The 27132-nt window shown below is 33.4% G+C and overlaps 3 protein-coding genes and 1 long non-coding RNA gene across 13 annotated transcripts; 3 read left to right on the top strand and 1 right to left on the bottom strand.

Moving 5' to 3' along the window:
- Positions 1-2448: 2448 nt before the first annotated feature.
- Positions 2449-7560, top strand: LOC146936297 (uncharacterized). 9 transcript variants are annotated; one of them, XR_015030542.1, is made up of 9 exons: positions 2459-2849; positions 3411-3594; positions 3676-3738; positions 4251-4333; positions 4883-4960; positions 5068-5193; positions 5301-5341; positions 5809-5976; positions 6936-7560. It is a non-coding gene; the product is annotated as an uncharacterized LOC146936297 (long non-coding RNA). The 9 variants fall into 9 exon arrangements; XR_015030544.1 differs by having other exon boundaries at positions 5098-5193; XR_015030539.1 differs by having other exon boundaries at positions 4883-5193.
- Positions 7561-10324: 2764 nt separating this feature from the next.
- LOC146936298 (putative F-box/LRR-repeat protein At3g18150) lies at positions 10325-12879 on the bottom strand. Its single transcript, XM_085751218.1, has 4 exons — positions 12781-12879; positions 11417-12397; positions 11148-11322; positions 10325-10721 (listed from the first exon to the last, which is right to left on the bottom strand). The coding sequence occupies exons 2-4, from the start codon at positions 12389-12391 to the stop codon at positions 10708-10710; spliced, it is 1164 nt and encodes a 387-aa protein (XP_085607344.1). The 5' UTR covers positions 12392-12397; positions 12781-12879; the 3' UTR covers positions 10325-10707.
- A 6925-nt stretch (positions 12880-19804) lies between these two features.
- LOC146936299 (protein SRG1-like) lies at positions 19805-24357 on the top strand. Of its 2 annotated transcripts, XM_085751227.1 has the most exons (4): positions 19805-20158; positions 21492-21733; positions 22706-23030; positions 23773-24357. In XM_085751227.1, the coding sequence occupies exons 2-4, from the start codon at positions 21525-21527 to the stop codon at positions 24010-24012; spliced, it is 774 nt and encodes a 257-aa protein (XP_085607353.1). In that variant the 5' UTR covers positions 19805-20158; positions 21492-21524; the 3' UTR covers positions 24013-24357. The 2 variants fall into 2 exon arrangements, with proteins under 2 accessions (XP_085607353.1, XP_085607352.1); XM_085751226.1 differs by lacking the exon at positions 21492-21733 and having other exon boundaries at positions 19852-20158.
- Positions 24358-25510: 1153 nt separating this feature from the next.
- LOC146936300 (uncharacterized) lies at positions 25511-26639 on the top strand. The gene has a single exon (XM_085751219.1). The coding sequence runs from the start codon at positions 25603-25605 to the stop codon at positions 26392-26394; it is 792 nt and encodes a 263-aa protein (XP_085607345.1). The 5' UTR covers positions 25511-25602; the 3' UTR covers positions 26395-26639.
- The last annotated feature ends 493 nt before the right edge of the window (positions 26640-27132 follow it).

Here is a 27132-nt window from a genome sequence, read left to right on the forward strand (position 1 = left end):
GGTGTAGGCGGCCTCATTTTCATTGAGGATTTGAGGAGAGGAGTTGAGAATCCCCTTTTGTATATAGTCTGCCTTCTATTACCGAGTGCCGACAAGCTTTCTTTCTTATGGGCGTAGCCTCGGTTTGGGGTTCATCTAGTTACGTTTGCGGTGATATCAACCAAATCCAACTACAGTTCTCTACTGGGAAGAGATTGAAGTCATGCTAGATATCTGTCAACAACAAAATTGACAATATTTTGTAGGTCAAAAAAAGTTGCCAAGAAATTCATGGTCCCTAACAACATATTCCAATTCCTTGGAAAACAAGGAATAAAGCATATAGTAGTGTTATAAATTTTAATGAACAATAAATTTTGTTTCCTGTGTAATTAGTTGCGAAAATGACATTACATAGAAAACATTGATATGGCGAAACCTACAAATGGGATTTGGTACCATTTCATTAAATTTAATGAAAAATTTAACAAGTATTTTTTTTGACAGTATTTGAATGAAATTTTTTAAATGTATTATAACAAAGAAAATTAACAATTTTACACAATCATCAGTATGGAAATTTCTTTATCTATATGCCACACCAAATAAATTGCAAAAGGTTTATTTGTTCACACACACACACATATATATATATATATATACACTATAGTTGAGTCACTTCTAATTTGGATTTTATTGATTTTTAGTTGCTATGGGAGAAACAAACAGAGATTGGGACCATTTTGTAGCTTAAAAAAGAGAGCCTAGAAATCTGTGGTCCTAACTCCTGGAACATATTCTTTAGAAAACAAGGATCAAGTATAGCACTACTTTTTAAAATAATTGTTTGATTGTAGTAAGAGGCTATGACCATAAAATAGAGGCCTAGTGTGTGTAATATGTATCCAAATTGGATGGATATGTCAACAGAGAGAATCACATGCCATTGTATTGAACTTCATTAGAAACTAGCTAGTAGCTACTCACATGAACATGAAGATGTTGATAGTTAATAAGATATTGGAAAAAATAAAATAGATTTGAGACTCAATTGAATTACAACCATTATTATTAGGTAATTGATCTTCTCTAGTCTGTTTTTGCTCATTCCCATGAAATAGCCGAATGTGAATGAACTCACACAGATGTATTTTCAACGTGAGTTAACTTACGTAGATATATTTTTCATTGTGAGTTAACTCACGTAGGACGGAATGAGTAAAAACATATGGGAGAAAAACAATTCTCTTATTATTAGTGGAGTATTTGATGGCAAATCTACGTTGACAAGGACCAAGTCAGCATGAAATCGAATGGGTTAACCAGTGAGTTGGGCCAATATGCTTTTTTTCCTTTGGGCCAAAATTGATTATTTTATTTTTTTAGTTTTACGCCCCTTGTATTTCATTTTTTAGTCAAGTTAGTTGCTCTCTCATAAGATGTCGTGCTTTCTTCATCAGGCTCAACCATGTATGCCGCAATTTCTTCGAATGTCTTTAGATGATTAGACTTGTTTCAAATGAAGATATCTTATCAAGGTAGCGTTAACTCGATTAGTCTCTTGAAACTATACTGAGTGAAAATAGAGAACTTGCTTCACTCATCGTCTTTGTTTTGAAGTTTCATTTTAATGATCCAAACATGTTCATCTGAGTCGATCTATGACAAATATACTCAACATTCATCACCATTCTCATATCACCGTAGTTTAGAGGACCATTTAATTGGCTCTTCAAATCACAAAGTGTAATATTATCATTGTTTTGTATACAAATTTGATAAAGACAAATCAATGAGTACATAATTTATGCATAGCTTAGGGGATTAGCTTAGGTGATTCAAATATTTTTGGCTGTCACATTCTAGCAATCTATTAGCATCATAAATATTAAATAAATTACTTGAAACCAAAAAGAAAAAAAATTCATTACTCAATAATAGATGAATCATACATTACCTAGTTGATGTTTGCTATAATAGCGATAAATCAAATTTGTATACAAACAATGATGATATTACACTTTGTGAATTGAAGAGCCAATTGAATGGTCCTCTCAACTATGATGATATGAGAATGGTGATGAATGTTGAGTAAATTTGCCATCGAACGACTAATATGAACGTGGGTATCGAAAAATCACTAATTTGAGAGGACCAATTATTGTCTCTTCAAAGACAAACCACTTGTATCGACAAATTGTTGCACGAGGGTAGAGATGACTTGAGCCTTAATCAATCACCATATGTGAGCTTATCCATCTTCATAGCAATATGCATTTATAGCTAACAATACTTGCTTGAAACACATAAGAGACCTTCAATTTAGTGGTCAGAAAAACTGCAAATTGCGACACTTCATCTGCGACCCTTACCTTACAACTGCCTCAAAGTGCATTTTTGCAACAGTTGTTGCGGCTGTTAGGGTGAACCGTCGCAGATTTTTTTTGTTAATTAATTAGAAGGCGCGTTGTATATTTTCATTCCCCTCTTTACTAAATTTTCGTTCCCCCCCCCCCCCCCCCCTTCTCACTTTCCCAAAACCCCACTCTCAAATCTCAGTCTCAAATCTCTTTCTACAGTTTGGTACTCTCAATCACTCTCACTCTGAATCTCCATCTCCATCTCCATCTCCATCTCACTCTCACTCTCAATCAATCGGAACCCAAAACCTAACCCCCAGAATCGGAACTCATGACAAAACCTAACCCCCTACTTGAACCTCAACACTTCTCTCTCGTCATCAGTTCTGTCTCCCACCGTACGCCGGAATCTTTCGTCGTCGTCTCCCATCATCATGAGGCAAGTTCTTTCCCGCCGTCTGTAGAAACTGAAAGGTTAATCGCCTCCCCCATCGTTGCTGAAAAACGCAGGTTTGTCCTATAATTTAATTCTTTCACTAGCTTCAATTTCTCTTTTGTGTTATTGCTCAAATCCCATAAAAACCCTAAAAAAAATTGTTCCCTTATCCTCCCCAATTTTGCTTTGGTTGGGTATTAGTTTTGTGTGTGTCAAGGATTCAGTGTTGTTATAGTATAATTTTTTGTGTGTGTCAAGGATTCAATGTTCTATGCTTAACATGCAGTACTATTAATTCTTAATTTATTTTCAATTTATTTTTGTTCAGTGAAAAACAAAGACAACAAAACAGAGAGAACCATTTACCGTCATGCCTTTATGTGTGATATATTTGCCTTTTAAATGGTTTGTTGAGATTCCAGGAGTAAAATTTGTAAAGTTTTAAGAATGGAATTATATATTGTTATATTATGCATATATACATTTAGAGCATTCATACTTTCTTTAACATTGGAAATTTGTTCATGCCAGTTCCAATTTATATTGGTCTCTTAATATTGTAACCATGAGGAGCTTATTATATCTATCTGGTTAAAAGTTCATGATGATATGCATTAACAAGATATTTGTTTTAGAAGATGGATTCTGCAACTTTGTAGCATCAACAACACCAAAAATATACTCTGATGATTGTGAATAGAGATGGCACATGGAACTCTTGCATATTTGGCTTCAGGAAGTATGGATAGGAACATACTTCAACATGACATGAGAGTTTCAAGTCACCCTATTGGCAAGCCTGTTAGCCATAAGTTTCAGGTAAAAAAATAATTTTCTGAATACACATTAAACTAGCACTAATTCATGTTTGATGGCAATTTTTATCCTTCAACTTGATAGGTATGTGGATAGGAATGGTCTTGTGATGACAGACAACTTGCTTCTGGTAGTAATGATAATTAGGTATGCCAACTCACATAAAATTACTTTTTGTTTAGATATATAATATATTCCTCTTTGAATTTGCCCCTTTTTTCTTTCAAAACATGAGTTTTTTTTTCCCTATCTGTGAATGAAATGAATATATGATGTGTGAAACGGGCACGGGTTATCGATAAATTGGTTGTTCTCAGGGTCACAGATTGAGTGAGTGGCCAATGATATCTTGATTATCAATGTTTTGAATAGCTTGAATGAATCTTTTTATAGCCAACTGAGATGTACAGTATATGATTTTGATTGATTTAATTGCAGTTAATTATTTGTCTGAAATGTCGTGAACTCATTAATAACGAAGTTTTAATGATTGATGAGTTTTAGTTAATGTTTTATTATTTGTTGACATGTGCTATAGTGATAGATAGCTGCATCACACCAATGCCAATTCATATTATGTAACTTTTATTTGTTTTAGTTTAGCTGCTTAGTAGAATTTGGCATTTCTTAGATAGTAGCTTAACTAGTCTTTGGTGCAGGGTGCTTAGTTGGTACATCCACCTATCCATTTGTTTTCATCTCATGTATAATCTCTATTCTGTATACAAGGCTGTGTTGTAGGGTAAGGACTCTTTTCTATAGTGTTTCATAGTAAACTATGGTAAAAAATTATATCTATTATGAGATTACTATATTTTTTATTCTTTGTTTGGGATCAAACTTTTTAGCGAAATCATGGATGTAGAAACACTCAAAAAGTTTCATCATGGTAGATGGACTTAACAAAGGTGATGTCTAGGAATCATGCATGTAATAGAAGCACTCTGAGTGTATGTTAAAAACTGTTGTGAAACACTTATATTTTCCAATTGTGCAATCCAAATTTGATCTCAATTTACAAAATAAAAAGTTCTTGAGCTAATTCGGAACAAAGCATCAGTTTGGTTACAAAAGATGTTTGGTTTAGAAGTTGAAATATGTATGCACTGAAGCAGTTCGGTTCAATTTGGAATTAACAAAGTTCAGTTCAGTTTGGTTTTTCTAAAATATTTTTCAATTTTTTGCAGTTCAGTTTATACTATGAACTGAACCATGAACAAACCTAGCCAAAAATGTTGAGAACAGTTGATGACATTCAAATACATATTTAAGTCTGTCTACATAGTTGCAGATCATAGGGGTAAATATGGATGGCATCACAAAGTTTCGAATTTCTTGCGCCTAACAATAAAAAACATGCATGCATAAGGTAACTACTTTTACTCCACTTCTTTCTCTTGCTCTCAGACTTCTTCCCTCTTCTTTTCATCACATAATTGGAAAACCAGTCTGAACTCTTTCTTCCGATGTCATAAGAGATACCTGCTTCTCTGCTTTGTCCAATAGATGTCTTTCGAATGCACGATCCAGTTCCTTGCCTCCTCGGTTCGATGCATGTCTCTGCAGGTTTAGAGATTGATTTTAAAGAATGACAGCCTGATGGTACCTTTGTCTTTGTGTTGTCCAGCTTGATGTGCTTCTAAATTTGTTTTTACCACATGATGCTTAATATTGGCTTCTTTCTGTTTGTCTGTTTATGTTTATTGCAGATGTTTAGCATGAACAAAAGAGGTTTTTGAGCGTGAAGCAGGTCAGTGTATTACATCATGCCTTTGCTTTATTTTTATTATGTTTAATTGTTGTATAAGTATTCACACCTTTACTTTTATGTTTTGTGACTCACAAAACATTGTGATATGAGTTACTTTATTAACACGATGGAATATGCTGGTTAATTTATAACTTAGCCATGTATTTTAATGACATAATTCTATTCCACTTGTGTTGGTATTATGGTCGGGATGTGAAATGAAATATTTTGCCGTACCATCAGTGTTATAATAAGAAAGTTATTTTTTAGACCATCACATTAAGCTTTAAACTTCGGGGAAGTTGGTCCTGGGCATTAGTTAATCTCAATATTTTTCTTGTCTCATCTTCCATGAATAATGATATCAACGTATAGATTTACAAGGACTGAAAAGCAAGGAATGCTACATGTTTTTGTAGGAGCACCAATTACTAATGCTTATGCGTTTTACAATCTCTCTCTTTCAGATGGATATGAGAAATTGGTCAGGGCAAGAGAAGAAGGAATATCTGGGAACACAGATGATTTTGATATGTTTGCCGATGATGACGGACAAGCTGCCACTAAGCCATCTACAGATGAAAATAATGCAGTTAGTGAACCGTCATCAGGTGCCATTAATTCTTCTACATAGGGTAAAAACATTGCCTCTATAACTTTGGCATCTGATTAGTTGCATCATTATATAAGACATTTGTGTAATTTCTCCACTTTCTGATTTTGGTTAATTTTTTGCTATTTCACTTTTTTTTTTCAACTCTTTAGTTTATGTTCTTACTAAGATGCCAAAGCACTTGAATTTGGTACCCGCGAATTGGGTTGTGGTTATCTTCCTAGTGCAGCGAATTATGTTACTGGATTCTTTTTGAAGTTCAATGCCTATTACCTATTGAATCTCTTGGATTGTTTGATGAAAATGGATTAAATCTTTTACTCCTATGATTTTTTTTCCTTCAGATTTTGATTTGAGTCTCTGTTTTGAGGTGAGCATAATGAAAATTGAATTTTGATGTTGTTTGCTTTGGGCCCTGTTTGGCTAAACAGGTGTTTATAACATAAATGCTCCTTCTATGCTTATGTATAAATGCACATTATATGCATAAATGTGTCAGTCGTCAAATCTGCACTTACACAATTCATCCTTGATTTGGCCTGATCATAATGAATTTTCTGTGGTTTACTTAATATTAGTTGTCAATACTTTGTATATTATATAGTGTATAGTAATGCAGAAATCTGTTGAGCTGAATTATGTTCTTCAATGGAATAAGTTAACCTTTATTAATAAACTCGTGCAATTAACCAGTTCTATGAAACCGTTCATTGTTCTTCAGATTAAAAGCTTCAGCTTTTGGGAGTATTGTTTATTGATAGATACATTTGTTTGTAATATTTTTTAGAAACTAAGGAATCATGGAGTTATCTTAAGGATAGTTTATTGATAGATACATTTGTTTATTGATAGATACATTTGTTTGCATTTGATGTCTAATTACAGGATTTGTTTTGGCATTGATGTTTGATGTGTGAAACATCAGTTTTAAAGCAAATTCAGTTTCTCTAAATTTCTGATGTTGATGCTATCTGTATGCAGCTTCTACTTCACTCAATTCAGTTCAGAACATTTAAAATGCCTAAGGAGAGAAAAGATAGGTCTTTGTCACATGAGTGTAGCAGAACATCACCTTATCCGAGCAGCTCAAGTCGCGTCAGAAGATATACATCTAAAAGTCCTTTAGGAGGCATGTCACATTCAGATGGCACTAGGTTAGGTTCACATGTGAGTGTGTGTGTGTGGCTGCTATCTAATGCTTAAGCTGTGAATAATGTCATTGGTCAAGAAGATTGTAATGACCAAATATATAGCTTTCTTCTCAAGAGGCAGGTAATGACATAAGGATTTTGGTTATTTATTGGTTCCCTAGTTTTACATAGGCTGAGAGTGCTGTGAATTTGTCAAATCAAGGTATAAAAACTTGATAAAAATAGTGTTACATAGATTTCTGTTTGCTGCATTCAAATATCAACCAATATTTCTATAGCTTAAGTTGTTAAATCTGACACTTCTCCTCACCCTTCTAGGATTGAAGCATGGATGACGTAGAGGCTTAGCCTACCTTGTGTTAAAACTTAAACTTTTATTTAGTTGAATGGGAAAACAATTATTAAGGATGTTAGTTAAGGCACATTTTATGTGATGGTCTTGCTATTTTTAGTTATATATTTTTGTATTTTATGTATTTATTAATATATTTATTTAAATTGGCAACAAAAACTGCCCCATTCATTTTTTATTTTTTTTTAAAAAAATCTTAACATTTGCGACTGTTTTGAAGGGTCGCAAGCCTTTATTTTTTTTTTTAAAAAAACTTAACATCTGCGACTGTTTTGAAGGGTCGCAAGCCCTTTTAAATTAAATTAAAACGCTCCTTTGCGACGGTTGGCAACTGTCGCAGCACCTGTTGCGGCAGTTGGAGTGGCTGTTCTAGGAAGGGTCGCAAATGACTGTTGCGACCCCAACAAATGTGACTGTTGGGGAACAGTCGCAAATGTACATTTGCGACCCTTCTAACAGTCGCAATCAGCGTTTTTAAAAGTCGCAAAATGCAGTTTTTCTTCTATGGCAGCTGTTATCCAAAATGGCAAAACTTGATTCATTGGAGACATAAGGAGGGTAAAAAGAAAACTAAATGTCATTTTAATCATCGTTTAAAAAATATATGAAAATGACATTACATAGAAAACAATAATATGACAAAACCAATAAATGGGGATTTTGTATCATTTCATTAAATTTAATGAAAAACTTAATAACAATTTAATATAATTGAGCGAATATCTGAAGATGTGGTATAACAGAAATTTAGAGAATCATCATTTTGGGAATTTCTATGTCACACCTATGAGATTGCAAACGGTTTTTTCCTCCACATATATATAGTTGAGTCACTTCAAATTTGGATTTTATTGTTTTCTTAGTTGTTGTTATGGAAGAAACAAACAAAAATTGGGATCATTTTGTAGCTTAAAGAAGAGAGCCTAGAAATTTGTGGTCCTAAGGAACATAATCTTTAGAAAAGAAGGAACAAGTATAGCACTACTTTTTTAAAATAATAGTTTGATTGCATGCACATGAAAAAGAGCCTTAGCATGGTTGGTGTAATGTGTACCCAATTGGATATGTCAACATAGAGAAGCACATGCCATTTTATTCTTGGTAGAAGGTTGAGACAAAATGGGGGTTGGATTAGAGCATTATTCAACTTCCACTAGATAAATTAACTACTCACATGATGGTGATAGTTAAGAAATAAAATTTGAGACTTAATTGAAGTGCAAACATCATCAGTGACAAATATACTTTTCATACGGAGCCGAGTCAGAACGAAACTCAAAGAGTTAATTTGGTCTGATCCAATATTTTAATTGGACTACATGGCAGTCATTCTTTTAAAAGGTTCGGCCCATGTTAAAAAGATTTTCGTCTTTTTACCGGGATCATCTTTCTTCTCGTAGTGTTATTTGTGTGAAAATGCATTACGAGAAGCAGGCTTCGGATAATGTATTTTATATTCTCTAAGCAAAGTTGGGGATTCCTAGATTTTATGTAATGCAATTTATGCAAATTGTGATGGAGTGTCTGATTTCAGCACCATTGTTGTTGTTGTTATGCGCATTTAAGCTTTACATTGTAACTTTGAGGCAAAGTTTGTATCGTTCTGGATTTGATTAATGAAATAAGATAATATTGTTTGGTTAAAAAAAAAAAGTTAGGGGGAATGAGCAATTTCTTTAATGTTTTGGGACTTAACTTGAAACATTTGTAACAAACAACTCAAACTTGAGCATCTATGTAGAACCATTGATGGAATGTTTGATTCATCTATTATTAAATAATGCATTTTTTTTCCTTTTTGGTTTCAAGTACTGTAATTAATATTTATTTATGATGTTTTTTTTGAGAGCTTAATATTTATGATGATGTTCATAAATTGCTAGAATGTAACCGCCAAAAATATTGAATTCCCCTAAGTTATGCATAAATTATGTCTATAATTTTTCCCAATTTTAAGCTAGAATAAATTCATTTGTCAAACATTCAAAGTGAAAAACAGACCTGTGTACATAAATAGCAATATCAATTTGGATTTCATCTCTTGTACAAAGAAGAATATGCTCATCCAAATTTTCACAGTTTAGAGCATTTTGTACCTCTGCTTGAAAAATTGGGAATCACCTAGCAGAATTGTAATCAGACAAAATCTAGTCTCCACATAGACAAATCAGTTGTATCCACACATTGTTGCACACCACTTTAGATGACTTGACGCTTAGTCAATCACCATATGTGAGCTTATCCATCTTCACAACAATATACATTTACACTTAACAGTACTTTCTTGAGTATAAAAACAACAAACAAGCTAATTTTTGTTGTACAAATAAGATACCTCAAATATAGTGAACAAATTATCAGATGATTCCAGAGCAATCAATTGTTATATATTTAGTATCGCCGAAGAAGTTGTTTCTTGGAAATCTAAGAAACAAACAATATTCGCTCCTACTTCAATAAAAGAAGTAAGTTGGTTGAGATGCTTGCTAGCAACGATTCCCTTATGGAAAAAACTGTTACCAGCTGTGTTGATCCATTGCAAAAATTGAGAACCATTACTATAACGATAAGTGATGACAGATACGTTGTAAACACAACACTGTTAGAAACTTACTCTCTATTAGAGCCGAGAGTGGATCATGTACGCACTGATGAAAATTTAGTCGATCTTTTGATGAAAGGTTTAACTAGAGAGAAAATTCATAACACATTAATTAAGATGAGACTACTGTATATGGAAAAGCGAATCACTCATGGTGGTAAAAATATTACATTGGACCGCACATAACCTTTTGACAAAACAAGAAGTGCATTCAAACTTGTCAAAGCTTAAACAGAATATAAGAATGGAATCAAAAAGGTTATGGTTAACAAAGAAAATCTACTACGTGCTTTATAATGAATCTGTTACCATCTTGTAGGGAAGTAAATTATTTCTAGCATATCTCTCTAAGTCTAGCAAGTAGAAATACATGAAATAAAATAGGACAGTAATATAGTAAAAGACAAGAAAATGAACAAATCTAGCAAATATAGTAAAAGACAAGAAAATAAACAAATCTAGCAAGTACAACCAAAAACAACCAAACCATGTCCCGACTATGTCCCTCTAAGTCGGGTCAGTTACGTGGATCAAAAGACACTTTAAATAAGTCTAGAAAGTAGAAATAAGCAAAAGTGTTCCTGTAATAATGCATCACTTTGAGGACTCTCTTGATTCCAATATTCTTTGAAATTTTTTTTGTACCCATCACCATGTTTTTTCTGCAGAAAGTCAAAGCAGTAAATTCACGAGACTATTCTAGAAAAATGCAAAGGAATTAAACATGAGATTAAAATTATATCTATCTATGGGAAAATTTAAGCACATATGATTTATTTTGTGTACAAGTCTTTTGCTTGTGATTCAAGACACACACATACACACAGTAAGTAGCAAGAACATATCTCAAAGTTGTCTAGAAGTTTGTTAATTCTCAAACTAGTTGTACGTGTGGTTCAAGATGCACACATCAACATGCATACGCCGTAGACACGCATTTGTTTCTCTAAAGAAGGAGGGTTTTGTAATTTATCCACTGAAAGTAAGTTACTATAACGAGAGACTTCATCGAAAATAAAAACAGAAACAGAGAAAAAAAGAAATTACGAAACCAAAACAATCTATCTTTAAAAAGTTGTTGGAAGCACCTGTAAAAATACAACATGGACTGAAGTCAACCTTTGCAGAAGGTGAGTTTTGAAGCAAAAAGTCTATTTCAGGCAACGATGAAGGACGTATGACCCCGTTTAATTTCAGTGACTTCAAGTTACACAAGGAAGGGAACTCGACCTTCGATAAATCATAATTAATGCAGGAAAGAACCTAAACAATCATGAAGTATTAGGATTAGTTGCAAGTCGCGTTTTTAATAAAATAATTATATAAAAAGCAGCATCAATGTTACAATATATAGTACCTTGAGAGCAGGTGCAGTGATGGTTAATGATTCGATATTAGCAAGATCAACCAACCAGTTGAATAGAATTGATGGGTTCTCCCTAAAGCTATCCTCCATAGAATACTTTAAATTAATATTTACATGTTTGATAGAAGAGAGATCGGTCTTGCTCCCAAAAAGTTTTGGAATATGAATATAATGACCTCCGTAATAATCAAAGGTATGAAGTGTTGGGGCATATAACTCGATTCCAAAATAGATTTTGAAATCGGCAGTTCTAGGATCGCAACCAGACAAGAAATCATACACCCATATAGTTAAATTGACAAGCTTGGTATTTGAAATGCGAAGGTTTTGTGCATTATCCAGAAGTACACATTTGTCAATGATCAAAGTAGTCAACTTGTTAAATGTTGAAAAGGGATCGACACAACCATCATCATTGCGACGAAAGGCAACGTGCTTTAGATATAGAGTGGTTAATGCTGGGAAACTGAGAGAATGTGGAAATATTTGGTCAAAGCGACGGGGAAGCAATAGATCATTTACACCCGTAAGAGTAAGAGACGTTAAGGTGCATGATAAAAAGAAGCACGGTGGAAAGCATTTAGCAGTAGTGTAATTGATTTTAATGTGTTGGACATTGTGTGTGAAAGCATATTCTATAACCATTTGGTATACGCTATGGTCCCTATAACGACAACGATAGTTGTGCAAAAGGAGAGCACAGAGAGCGGTTGAGTGATCGCGAAGAGACAAAAACATAGAAAGGAAATTTTCGAAGGTTTGGCGGTCACTAAATTTGTAACGATCTAATGCAAGAGTGGGAAGAGTCTTCCAGAGATTGATCCATCTTTTGGATAAAATGCAAGTTTGAACGGCCTCTCTGGTGTTCAAAAAGGACAGTATGTGAATGAGAAGACAATCGGTCAAATCACTGATCCTGTCTTCAAGTTGTCTGTCGTCCTTACGTTGCCTTCGTGTCCCCATCATTGTTGTCTGAGAACAAGAAAATGAATGAAGTGAACTTCATGATATTTTGTCATTAAGCTATATGAAACCTTTTAATCCACATGAAACTATACTCTCCAAATTATAGAAAAAAAGGAACAAACACATGATCAGTTCATAAATATTCCTAAAAGTACAACAAACAACAACAACTAAACCTTATCCCACTAAGTAGGGTTGGTTTCATGGATCAAACAATGTCATAAATAAATATTCTTAAAACAGTTATGCTAATTAAAAAAAAAACCTATGTATCATTCACCATGTTTTTTGTTTCGAAGAATCAAGAACTGTAACCTAATTAAAAACAAAACAAAAAAAACTAATAAGAAAAAAGAAGATGGGCAGCCAAGGGATGGATCGGAACGAACCGTCTCGACTGACTTATCGGAAAGAAATACAACCTTTCGCTGCCGTCAGAGAGAGGGGATAGACAATGAGTTTGCGATGGCATTTTGATTTTAGGGTTGTGATATTAGAGGTGTCAATAGAGCCCCAAATTTCAAAGCCCACTTAAAAAAGCCCCCACCAAGCCCACTAAATTAAAGCCCCCTAATTGAAAAGAATTATTTGGGGCCAAGCCCACTATAAAATCTATTTATTTGTGGGCCTAATAAAGCCCCATATTATAATTTTTTTTCTTAACAGCTTACTACGATCTTATTTTAAAAAACAGCTTATTCAAAACAACGTATTTATGCAAAACAGCTTATTACGATTTCATTTTAAAAAACAACTTATTCAAAACAACTTATTTATGCAAAACAACATATTTATGCAAAACAACTTATTCAAAACAGCTTATTTATGCAAAACAGCTTATTCGAAACAACTTATTTATACAAAATAGCTTATTTGTGCAAAACAGCTTATTCAAAACAACTTATTTATACAAAACAGCTTATTTGTGCAAAACAGCTTATTCAAAACAGCTTATTTATACAAAACAGCTTATTACGAATTCATTTTAAAAAACAACTTATTCAAAACAACTTATTTATGCAAAACAACTTATTTATACAAAACAACTTATTTATACAAAATAGCTTATTTGTGCAAAACAGCTTATTCAAAACAACTTATTTATACAAAATAGCTTATTTGTGCAAAACAGCTTATTCAAAACAACTTATTTATACAAAACAGCTTATTTGTGCAAAACAGCTTATTCAAAACAGCTTATTTATACAAAACAGCATATTCCGATTTAATTTTAAAAAATAACTTATTCAAAACAGCTTATTTATGCAAAACAACTTATTCAAAACAGCTTATTTATGCAAAACAACTTATTTATGCAAAACAGCTTATTCAAAACAACTTATTTATACAAAACAGCTTATTTGTGCAAAACAGCTTATTCAAAACAGCTTATTTATGCAAAACAGCTTATTTGTGCAAAACAGCTTATAAGCTGTTTTGCACAAATAAGCTGTTTTGGATAAATAAGTTGTTTTGAATAAGCTATTTTGCACAAATAAGCTATTTTGTATAAATAAGTTGTTTCGAATAAGCTGATTTGCATAAATAAGTTGTTTTGTATAAATAAGTTGTTTTGCATAAATAAGTTGTTTTGAATAAGTTGTTTTTTAAAATGAAATCGTAATAAGCTATTTTGTATAAATAAGTTGTTTTGAATAAAAAAACTTTAAAAATAGTTTTTTTTTTTTAAAAAAAAAAAAAAAACTTTAAAAGAAAATGTTTATAGAAAATTTGGGGTTTGGGGCCTTGAGGGCTTTTGATTTGTGGGCTTGCATGAATGTGGGCCTTTTAATCTTGTGGATTTTTAAGCCCCATTACTATGTGGGCTGGGGCCAAAACTTCAAGGCCCCATGATATTGACACCTCTACGTGATATAACTAAAAAATTTAGTACGCTTGGGCCCCCGTTTTTACTGTAAGGTCTCGGGATTTAATGGTTAAAACATCTCAGGTCTTATTCATTTCGTATATCTTTTTCCATATCTGTTTTTTTTTTTTTTTAGAAAGAAACTAAAACGTTTATCATCTTAATCATCTTATCTTAATAAGTGAAAACATAAAAGATAGAACCCATTACGAATGGAATTGAAAACTGATCCTTTAAGACATGAGATCTTTAGGTTGATGGCGGCGTTTGAATGACCTTTCGGTAGGACACTTCCATCGTCTGCTTCATTCTTCTCCTAACGAATGACGGTGGAGTACCTACATGTGTCCCGATGCTCAAATCCAGGCCCGGCCCTGAGGGGGTGCAAACAGCTCAACAGAGCTGGGCCTCCCTCAGCCATGGGCCTCAAAAAAAAAATTAATACCCACTAGAACTACTACCCTCCAATTTTTTTTAACACCCCCAGCCATTTTCTGTCCCCTTGTTTTAGCTTTTTAGGCCTATTAGAATTAGGTCCTCTTGCTTTTGGTGTTAGGTGGGGATTCCTCCTGTATACGGTAGTCATTTTCACCTTTGGGTGTACGTACCGCATATATACGGCACCTTATATTTACCTTTTAAAAAATATAAATAGAACATTGCTCTTTTAAAAAAAAAATACGTTTTGATTTTATCACTGACCTCTTTTCATTCCCAGAGCCGAGCCTCCAAATTCTTAGGGACGGCCCTGCTCAAATCAATGAGTGGCGTGGGACGATATATGTACATGTGCGGAGTGGACTTACCTGATCAGGGTCAATATTTATAGTGGAGGTTTAGGGTTTTGGCCCTAGTATCTTTTCCTAGACACTTGTTCACAGCCAGCGGCGATTTCACTGCCCGGTGACCTCGGGCACGCGCCCGGGCTATGGCCCAAATTTTTTTGCAATTTCTTATGTAAATTCCTTTGAATTTCGTATATAAACTCCTATAGATTGGGCAATTTCTTTAGATTTTTTGATTATTTGCTTGCAATTTCTTATGTAAACACCTATAAATGTGTTGCAAATTTTTTTATTTGCCAAGGCTTTGTAACAATCTTGGCTCTGCCACTGTTCACAACAATATGTATTTACAATTGATAGTACTTGCTTGAGTACAAAAACAATAAACAAGCTAAATTCTGATATACACATGAGATACCTTCAATTAGTGAACACATTATCAAATGATTCCAAAGTAATCAATTGTTATATATTTAATATCACGGGAGGAGTTGTTTCTTGGAAATATAAGAAATGGACAATATTAGCTTAATCTATGACGAAAGAAGTAAGTTTGTTGAGATGCTTGCTAGCAGAGATTCCCTTATGGAAAAAATTGTTACCAGCAATGTTGATTCATTGTGATAGTAGGGTGTTTATTGAAAAAATTGAGAATTGTTACTATAACAATAAGAATGACATAAATCATCATCACAACACTATTAGAGAGTTACTCTTTATAGGAATTGTAAGAGTGGATCATGTACGCATAGATGAAAATTAAGTTGATCCTTAGACAAAAGGATTACCTAGAGAGAAATTCCATAACACATCGACTAAGATGAGACTACTGCCTATGGAAAAGTGAATCACTCATGATAAAAATATGTTCAATGGGTAATAACAAGTTATGAAGTGATATGAGGTGAACAAGCAATAAAAAAAGATCAAAAGAAGCATGATTCCTAAAGCGATAAGAGGATGGCATAATAGAAACTCTTAATTAGATCTATACTCTGTCGAGTGGATCATTTTATCATGCGAGATGTATTTAGATTAAATCATTTGTGTGAATTCTATTTAGGATTAAATATGTTTTTGTTGTTATAGGTATTGCAACTTTTTCGTTTTAGACCCTTAAAAAATTTCTTCAATTTTTACTCCCCCGATTTTGTTTTTATCACTTTTGAAACCATTTTAAGTCAACTCATGTGGATTATTCAAAATTTTGAATTTTTCTCAGTTATGTTTAACACATCGTATAATTATCTTTAGCAAAACATTTCAAATTTGTTTTATATGGGATAAATTAAATATGAATTTTTATGTCTTATAATATTCTAAACATTCATGCAAAAACTAATTCAAAATTTCATACATGAGTTTACTAAAAATCAAGGACTTAAAATGGTTATAAAAAACTTTTAGAGGACCAAATTTTGAAAAAATAAAATAAGGGACGAAAACAAAAAATCAGAATATTTATAGAGCCTAAAACATATTCAACTCCTCAGTTTACATTTTTTTTTTGGGTTAAATATATTTTTAGTCCTTACATTTTGCGCCCCTTTGAAGAATAGTTTCTACATTTCATTAAATGTTTTTAAAATCCTCACATTTTATCTCCATTATCAAAATTAGCACTTGTTGTTAATTCTCTAACGGAATGCTAATGTGAGAGTTAGTGGGTCACGAAATGTAAGGACTATTCTTCAAAGTCACGCAAAATGTAGGGACCAAAAAACATATCTAACCCTAAAATAATTGGGACCCACTAACCGCCATATCAACATTCCGTTAGAGAATTAACGACAGGGACTAATTTTGATAACGGAGATAAAATGTGAGGATTTTAAAAACATCCTTTATTATTAAAGCCAGAGTTGATGAGCTGGCAGTGCCCTAATCACTTCTGTTTTTCCCTCCCTAATCTATAATTAATGCTAATTTCAACTGCCAACCACACCCTAAGGGTATGTTTGGTTCCAAAGAAAGAGAGAGGAAAGATAGGTGAGTAGATGGAAAGAGAGTGGAAAGATGGTCTTTCTATGGTTTGGCACAACAAAGGAAAGAAACTTTTAGGCAGGTCCCTCATAGAAAATGTTTCTGCGCTGGATTGGGGAGAAAGTGGAAAGATACCCCTATTTTTATTGAATGTACTAAAGTGCCCTTCAGTCTTGTATATTTTTACAATCCTTGTTTCAATGTTTTTTTTGTCTTTTGCATGGTAATCTCAAACAATATTTTATTATTTTTAATACTTATACACATTTCTTATGAGACATACTCATTGAAAAATTATTTAAATAACACAATAACATAGGGTTATTTATGTCTTTTACTAAATTCATCTCTTTCTTTCCTCTTTCACTCTTACCAAACAACCAACAAATCATCTCACTTTCTACTCACTTTCGTCTTACATTCTTTCCTTTAACATTCTTTCCTCTAACTTTCATTCCTTCCACTATCCAAACACACCCTAAATCTCAGCCTTTGATCTGATGACCTTTCATGCTTGCATTAAGTGCTGACCCTTGCTGCCAACTACCCGCTAATGAACCTTCAATGTCCATCCAGTTTTCAAATGAATTTGTATTACCCGAGGTGTCTCTCTATCTTCCCATTCTCTCAACTCTTTTGCTATTCCCATTCACTCTTATGTTTTCAATGCCAAACTCTTTCCTCCTCTAACTCCTTCTTCTTTCTGAGAGAGCGATGAAGTACCTCATGTGTTGTGTCTTGCTTGCTGTTCATTTGGTTATGCAAACCGGATTGTAAATCGGTGAAGTTATAACTTTCTCAAGAAAGATGGTTGGGATGGAATTTCTTGAATCAATTTTAGGTATCCCCTTCTCTCACTATTTTTCTCTAATTTCTATCAATTTAATAGAGGGCCATCAGGTAATTGATTACGACATCACATTAGAGCTGATGAAAGGATTGTGGTCGGTAATTCAGTAATTTTATGATATGATCGAAGGATTGTGGTTGGATTTTATTTTGTAGTTTATATGTGATGCTGAAAAAGTGAACTTTGTTGTTTAAAACCTTTGAAATGGAAAATGATTTTCTTAGTTGCTTTTTTCTTTCGGTTCATATTAAATTCAGAATTCAACTCAAGTTATTTGCATTTTCGATTTGAATTTAATTCGCATTTTCGATTTGAATTTAATATCATGTTATAGCTAAAAAAAAATAAATCTAGTTATTAGAGGTATGATAGGTGATTATATTTACAGGTGGTTTTGGTCATGATGATTCGTTGATGCCTTGATCGATAACAATAGTTTTGGCTCAAAAATCTATTTTCATAAAAGTTAGTGCTCTCAATTTGCGTTTGCTATCTGTTCTTATAAATTATAGTAATTATGTCACAACACTAGCCTGAAAAATAGGATTTTAATTTGTTTTGGGACTTGGTTGATTTGAGTTTATTTCAGAACATGTCAAATGATATCTTGCTATTGATTAAGGGTAAGATCAGCATGCTTCAAATGTCCTTCATCTCAGTGGTGTACTAATTCCTTAAAGTGCAGGTCCTGGTAGGTAATTATAAATTTATGCTGCATATGTATGGTGTAGGAAGAAGTTTTGGTATGGTTTTGTTAGTCTGGCTTTAAGGACATTTGAAGTTTTGGTATGGTTTTGTTAGTCTGGCTTGGACTTTGTTCGGTTATTATTGAGGAAATTGGGTTTAGGTTTGGTATCTATGAAGAGGAAGCTTTATGTTATGTTATTCTGGCATGTCATCTTTGGCTGTTCTGTTCTACTGCACCGGTGTTCTTACAGTGGTAAGGATGGTTGATATATCCTGGCATTGAATCAAGCTGCTATTGAGATTTGCTGGTATCGGGATTGTGGTCGTGTGTACATGTCTGCTGCTATATTGAAAGCATATTCAAGAAATTTGTGGGTAATGTGTGGGTTGGAGAAGGAATTTGGTGGCTGTTCATTGGGCAGTTGAGTAACCTTATGGTTATGATTATATTTTGATATTGATACTATCGTAGGATTGTTGTGTAGCAATATTAATAAACATCCATCTATGTAATATTGTGTAATGTTGGTATTCACATGTTGGAGGTTTGCTATTCCCCTGTATTATCACCCAAAAGTTGTGAGCATACATATCATCTCAAATGTTGTTTATCATGAAGTCTTTCGCAATGTATCTTGATGATTAAAGTTCAAAACTTTTTCTGAGGTATACTATCATCTCATTTTGTTGTTATTGTTGTCGTGGAATGGAACATATTTTTAAATTTTTATAAGACTTCTATTAACTATATATGTTTACATTGTTGCGACTTATTCGTTTAACTTCTTCTCGGTAGGACCCGTGCGGTAGCACAGGTCAAGAGTCTAGTTTAATGAAATGTAGGAACTATTCTTCAAAGAGACGCAAAGTGTAAGGACTAAAAACATATTTAACCGTTTTTTTTTTTTTTAGAAAATGTAGATCTTCTATTTATAAATTATATAGTTAAATATGTTTTTAGTCCCTATAAAATTACAAGCTTTTATGTTTAGTCCCTATAAAAAGTTTATTCACTTTTAGTCCCTATTTACATTTTATAGGGACTATTTTGGAGGACTAAAAGTGTCCATTTTATATAAGAAGTTTTCAAAATAAGGACTATTCTTACAAACTACAATATTATGGAGAACTAAAATTACCATTAAAATTTTATAAAGGCTAAACTTAAAACTTGTAATTTTATAGGGACTAGAAACATATTTAACCCTAAATTATATAGCTAGACATTTAATGTAAAACAGTACTATACTATATAAAACTAAAAATATTTCATTGGACCGCACACCATTTGACAAAACAAGAAGTGCAATAAACTTGTCAAAGCTTAAACAGAATTTAACAATGGAATCAAAAACAAAGAGCTTAGAATCATCACTTACAGTTCCAAGTGTTCAAGAACTATCACTCCAAAGTCCACAAAAAGTGCCACAAAGGTATATAAGAGATGATGGTGATGATGATTTCAGCACCTTTCCTTATTCTGATCCATCTCTTACCATACCTTTAATAGAAAAGCCAAGTTGGTCAACGCTGATACACAACAAGATGAGCTTCTTAAGCTTCACCTTGCTTGTAAAAACTGGGGTGTTTTTCAGGTACTACAAATTAAGAAACCACTAGTAATCTTTTTTCTGTTAACTTCCAATTATTTATAGTAGCAAAAATTCCATTTAGCAATTTTTGCCATTTGTTTTTATAAAGAAATTTTGGTTAGTCTTTAATTATCAAGGTGTCTTATGAGAATTAGAGGGTTAAATACAAAAATAAATTAGTGGATTATATTAGTTTAAGGTGGAGTTTAACTCTGAAATTCTTAGTTAGTGTTCTGGTCTAGAGTATAGCCTGACAGGGGAATCAAGGCCATGTAGTTCTTGTCTAGCCTTGACCTAGGAGCGGCCCCTGATGAGAGAGTGACGCCCTAGCGTCAGTCGGTGCTTTTGGGACCTTAGGTCGGTCGGTCAGCCAGCTCTCAGGTGAGCTGACATGACACTAAACCGTTGTGTGCATACTCAGTAAGCAACTAGGCTCGACAGGTCAGTCAGTTGACCTCTCCAGGCCAGTCGTCCATCTTGATGTCTATTCCCTCCTGTCACTATTATAAACAAATATTTATTTTTTAGGTTCATTGAATAATTGATGTATCTAGTTTATAATATAGTCAAGATACACTAGTTATTCAATAAACTTGGAAAAGGAAAATTTTCTAATAATAGTGACCGGAGTAGTATGGCTTTGGGATATTGATCTCGTTGTACTGTACGCAGCCCCCGAGCATCAAGGCCGAAGTGTGAAGGCGCTTTGAGAGTTAAAAATGTCTACTTGGCTTGTTCCTGCCCGTACGGTGGGATGTTGCTCATGAGGTACCGTACACAGCCCCCGAGCGTCCAGGCCAATAGGGCGCTGAGAGCCTGAGACTAAGTTGGGGTACGGATCTCGCGGTATCGTACAATTAGTAATTCTTTGGTGTCCCTAAGCTCACCAACTTTGTTTTCTGCTTTGGATATTCTGATACCTATATATGTATTGTGTTTATTGTAAATTCATAATTAAAATGGATCAAGCTTACCCAATAGTGAATGGATAAGATGATTCGTTTTAATAGTCTTAATTCGAATTTAATCACAAGAATGTAGCAACATTAAAACTCTTGAGGGAGAGCTTTTTCACCCATGTGATACTTCGTGACAGGAGAGACTAATCTCTGAAGTTATGGGCGAGGATACTCTCTTTATACTATAAAAATTGGATCAAGCTGTATAATCTGTTATATTTATAACTGAAATTTTTATATTCATATTTCATTTTACATGTTGATTTTGCAAATTTAGTTCATATGTATCGATAATTTATTGATTTATATTCTCAATACAGTAAAAAAAACATTAGTCAGAGTTGTGCCTATTTGTCATTTTGAACATTTTCATGCAGATAGTAAACCATGGAGTCTCATCCCTTAAGAATATGGGGAATCAAGTTAAGAGATTTTTCGATCTTCCTTTACATGAGAAAAAAAGATGGGCACAGAAACCAGGAAGTCTTGAAGGGTATGGTCAAGCATTTGTTACCTCTGAGGAACAAAAGCTAGATTGGAATGACATGATCTTCCTCAAATCTCTACCTATTCAGAACAGAAAATTGGATTTGTGGCCTCAAAACCCTCCTGAATTCAGGTATATACATTATTTTATCGAGTACCTGAACTGAACAGCGTAATGATGCCAAAGGCTATTAAGTTTTGCTAGTTCAGAAACACTTATTTGGTACAAAATTTGCTGTCATGAAAAGTAATTATTTTTATGAAAAAATAATTAGATTAGGGGAGGCGCACCCCCATGCAAGGTTAAGCGGAACCACTAACCTCATTGAGGATATACAATGACCTTTATGTCTAACTTACCAGCTGCAGAATTTCGTACTTTGAACCCAAATCAAGGGGGATGAGAGCGGAAGGTCCAGCCGTTAATGCTAATATTACTTCGCTCTGTCATGAAAAGTATTGTACATATGAAACTCATACCCTAAATTCTACATTGGAAAAGGTGTTCATATGACATACACAAAAAGATTACCACATTTTCTCTTTTGAGTGTAGAAACAACTTATAGCCTTTTACATAAGTTCATATTAAACATATTGAATTAGAACTTAATTGAACTATTTATGCAAATATCTATATAATGCGATGGTGTAAAGTGTTCTAAATATGTATCAGAATACCAGATAGTCTCTTTAAGTTTTCTTTGGCCTATTGGATTTTTTTGGGCCTCAACAATGTTATCAAACTCTTCTAGCAGTGGTGAGGCCAATTTAGCACCGACACTTAAGATCGAAGGTATGTCCGGTCACTCTGGTGTCCGATACGTGCCAGTGTAAGACACCGACACATGTATTTATATTCAATCACTTACGTTTTCTCAAATTATTATCGGTTTTGTGTCTGGTGTGATGTCTGACTATGTGTTGGTGCTTTATACAGTGACACGATTTCAGTGATATGAAATGTTATACATCTGTTTTCTCCATAACTTTCCTTCTCATAACAGGCTATGATCTTTGTTTTAAGCAAGAGATTCCATTGGAAAACTTTTATTACAATCTTTTTTGTTTCGTAACGGTCTTCTTTTGCAATATATTATTATCAGGGAAACATTAGAAAAATATTCTGAAGAAATGAGGGAGGAAGCAATATCAATTGTGAGTTTCATTACATTGGCTTTGGGACTCGAAGATACAAAGATATCAGAAAGTTTCAACGAAGGACTATACGATATAAGGATGAATTGCTATCCACCATGTCCAGAGCCTGAAAGAGTTCTTGGAATTATTCCTCATGCTGACAATTCTGGGATCACTCTCCTGGTTGATTTCGGTGATTTTCCAGGGCTGCAGTTTCTCAAAGATGGAAAATGGGTCGGTGTTCAACCAATAGAAGGAGCCATTGTTGCTAACATTGGCCATATAATTGAGGTTTGTCTTTTTTGACTCATAAGCTGCAAATTAATCCTTAAATAATGATTCATTGCATGTTTGTAATTACATTTCACTTAATAGGTAAAGCAATAGGGTTATGATATTTTATGCATATGCACACTGGAAAATATGAAAAGTAATTTTTCTCTGGATTACCGTGGTTTTGGTATAATCCTAACTGATTTTGCTTTCATAACTCAAAAAAATGTAAAAAATTAGTTTTGATGTCAAGTCAATGTTGTCCATGTTGGATGTTCAAATTTCGCTACACTAAGCGGTATAGCTACAATTTGATGTAGAACAAAGCTGCTTGTCCAAACTCTGCTATGCATTGACATTACCGACAGTTTTTTTTTGTATTTCCGAGGGCATTTCGCCGCTGATAATGCAAATTTTTCTCGTCGTGAGTGCCGCCATTTGACGACACTGTGTTGAATCGAAAAATTTACTCCAAGTAACCTTGCTTTCAGAATAAAAATATTTAACAACTTAAACGTGATTATAGGGTTTCTTGCGGTAGAAGAAACAAGCATTGGCTTGGCTTGACAAAACTTACTTCAATTTAAACTAAATTTTAACCAATGCACTTCTATAAAAGCAGGTTCATTAAAAAAAGTATCCAAACATACAGTAAAAGAATTTCCACCAAATTTTGATTTAGAAAATGAGATTGACACAAAAAGGAAAATTTTAAAATCAAAATGATGAGTTTGATGATGCATGTTCTTCCATTATGCAGGTGATGACCAATGGAATATACAAAGCACCAGAGCACAGAGCTGTAGTAAATAAGATGAAGGAAAGATTGACAATAGTGACATTTTGCTATCCAAACCCTTCTACGGACATTGCACCTGCTAAGAAGTTAATTGGTGAAGGAAACCAGCAAGTATACAAGAACATGACACATGAAGAGTATTTCAATAGGTTTTTCAATAGGAAGCTTGATGAATCCTTTATTGACAGTCTAAGATTATGATAAATGATGTTGTTTAATTGCACACTATTATGAAGCACGGACACTACTCGGATTAGGCCGTGTCTGATCCCGACATGACACAGACACATATAATTACACTGAATTATGTAATTTTCTCAAATTATTAGTGAAGTCGGCAAATTATTAGCGGTGTCGGCGTGTCAGTGTTCGTGTCGTGTCCGGTGTCTGTGTCCGTGCTTCATAGATTGCCCATCATTTTTATTGTACCACTCTTCTGCTATATCCTTTTTGAATAATAATCAAGAATAAGTCATGTAAATTGTATCTTTGTTTATCTAATCCAGAAAAGTGGAAAGAATAAAGATGACAAAAATTGAGTCTAAATTATGATTTGTTTTGAAATTTTGTATAACAATTTTTTTTCACATGAATTGAACATGTCATGTGCATGTGTATTTTCATAAAATTAAGTGTCATTTTTAAACTAAAGGATTAATTTGATACAAAATTATATTTCAGAGATTATAGGGGCAATGTTCAGGGACAATGTTTGCAAGATTCAAATAACTATTCACTCAATATAATTTGATGTAAAATATCTACAAGGATTAGATAATTTTACGACATAATTTATCTTATGGAAAATTAATTTAATGGCGTAAAAATATCTCATTGATTTTGAACAACTTTTAATATATATAGTATCCAGTATAGAGTCACGATCATGGCCAAGCATTTCAGTTATGCGGAGCTAGTGTGTTATTCTGACTCTCTTGTTTGCATAGATCTTAATAATCTTAATAATGGTCCAGTGGAGAAATATCATGTTTATGTGGTCCTTATCCAAGACATAAAAGATTTGTTTCTTCAAAGTATTGTTACGTTTTGTCACACTCTCATAGAAGGGAACTAATGTGCGGATTTTCTTACAAAACTCGGAGTTTCTTCTGATGGTGACCTTATTATTTATGAGTCGCCCGTTGTCGGTCTCACCAATCTTCTTAGAAGCGACGCCACAGACATTTTCTTCCTTTGGGAATAGTTAGCTTGCTTTTGTCTATTTCCTTTTTTCTTCCTTGTTTGTTCCTTTTTATTATCTTTGTAAAAAAAAATATATATTTGACTCCTTAAAACTTTTGTGAATTATTATTGTTGATTTTTATTTGCTTTATCATTGCTTTAATTTGCATTTATTTAAGAAAAAATTATTGTGAAATTTTTTAACTTATTAATGAAGTTTAATCCTCTAAAAAAATTTGTGCTGGTTACGCTTCCATGGTTCAATTGGCTTTGAGATTGCTTTCTCTTTTAGAACACAGCCTTCCAAATTTCAATGCAGATATAGGTTAGTTAACCAACAATAACGTTCTATTTTTTTTATTTTGACAAGAATAAAGTTCTAATTAAATTTTGTATAGGTAAGAAGTTGAACTAACAATACTTACAAGTACACAATCTCACCAACTTACCCTTGCTTACACATTTTTTTAGTTGCAATATTTGATCTATAAAAGCCTCCATACAACACATACAAAACACACAACAGAAGCATATCAAAATCATTAGTATTGCAAAAAGCTCCACTATAATATATCTTCCTGAAGTTTTTCTCAGCTGCTTGATTAAACCATGGCTTACATCAATTTGTCAAAAATTATTTTTCCATTAATCATTCTAGCTATACTGTCAGCCAAGAGTATTACAATGGTTGTCGGGGCACGCAATCTTCTAGAGTCGAACATACCTGAGGTTCCAAAACTTGATTTTCCACCTATACCAAAGCCTGAGCTTCCTAAGATTCCTGAATTACCTAAGCCAGAATTGCCTAAGGTACCTGAATTGCCAAAGCCAGAATTACCTAAGGTACCTGAACTTCCAAAGCCTGAGCTACCTAAGTTTAATGTTCCTGAATTGCCAAAACCCGAGTTTCCCAAAATTCCTGAGTTGCCTAAAGTTCCCGAGTTGCCTAAGTTCCCTGCATTGCCCAAACCTGAGCTACCTAAAGTCCCCGAATTGTCTTTGCCAGAAATTCCAAAGATACCTGAATTGCCAAAGCCTGAGTTACCTAAATTTATTGCCCCTGAATTGCGAAAACCCGAGCCACCTAAAGTACCTGAATTGCCAAAACATGAACTACCTAAGGTCTCTGAGTTGCCCAAACCAGATATCCCTAAGGTACCTGAATTACCAAAACCCGAGCTACCTAAGGTACCTGAATTACCAAAACCCGAGCTACCAAAAGTCTCTGAGTTGCCCAAGCCAGAAATACCAAAGGTACCTGAATTACCAAAGCTAGAGTTACCTAAGATACCTGAATTGACAAAGCCTGAACTACCTAAAGTTAATGTCCCTGAACTGCCAAAACCCGAGTTACCTAAATTCCCTGAAACTCCTAAAGATGTTCCAACCAATACTCCTTAAGTTGGAACTAATTCCTTTCATTGCATTTTCTAAAGTCATATATAGTTTTATATTATACTGTGTCTAAAGCTCATCTTTTATGATGGGCGTGATATGATTTATACATATTTTTAATTCAGTATTATATGTTGTATATAATAGCCATATGGGAGTGGTTGTTATGGTTTAGCTTGAACCTTATTGTTGGTCATATGCTTCATGTATAAATGTTGTTGAATTTAATCATATTGTATTTTAGTGAGAAACCTCCAGGATTTTCAAATTCTAATGTTGTATGAGAGGATATTTTATTTTGTTTTATAGAATTTAATATACAATTTCCAAATTCAACTTCATAACTTTTGAGAAGTCTTGCCCTAAACATGAAATAAATAATTTGATAACCATTCAATATAAATAAATAATAGTAATATGGTACTCCCTCCGTTTCAAAATACATGTCCAATTTTTGCAATGTGCACTATTTACTTGACTTACTTTGACCATACTTTTTAACTAATGTATAAATACAAATATTAGCATGTAAGATGTTGTTTGATTTGTCTCGACAAATATTTTCAAAATATTAAATTTTTATAATTTTTTACTTTAGATAATTAAAGATATTAACGGTCAAAATTGTGCATTGACATATGTAAAATGGTTGACTTAGACATGTATTTTGAAACAGAAGGAATAGTTGATTCGAAGCACAAAATCCCAATATCTTTTTTGAGGGAAAAATCCCAATATCTTACA

The sequence above is a fragment of the Medicago sativa genome, chromosome 3 (assembly GCF_051527215.1).
Source record: "Medicago sativa cultivar Bolivia chromosome 3, Bolivia_mono, whole genome shotgun sequence".
Lineage (NCBI taxonomy): Eukaryota > Viridiplantae > Streptophyta > Magnoliopsida > Fabales > Fabaceae > Medicago > Medicago sativa.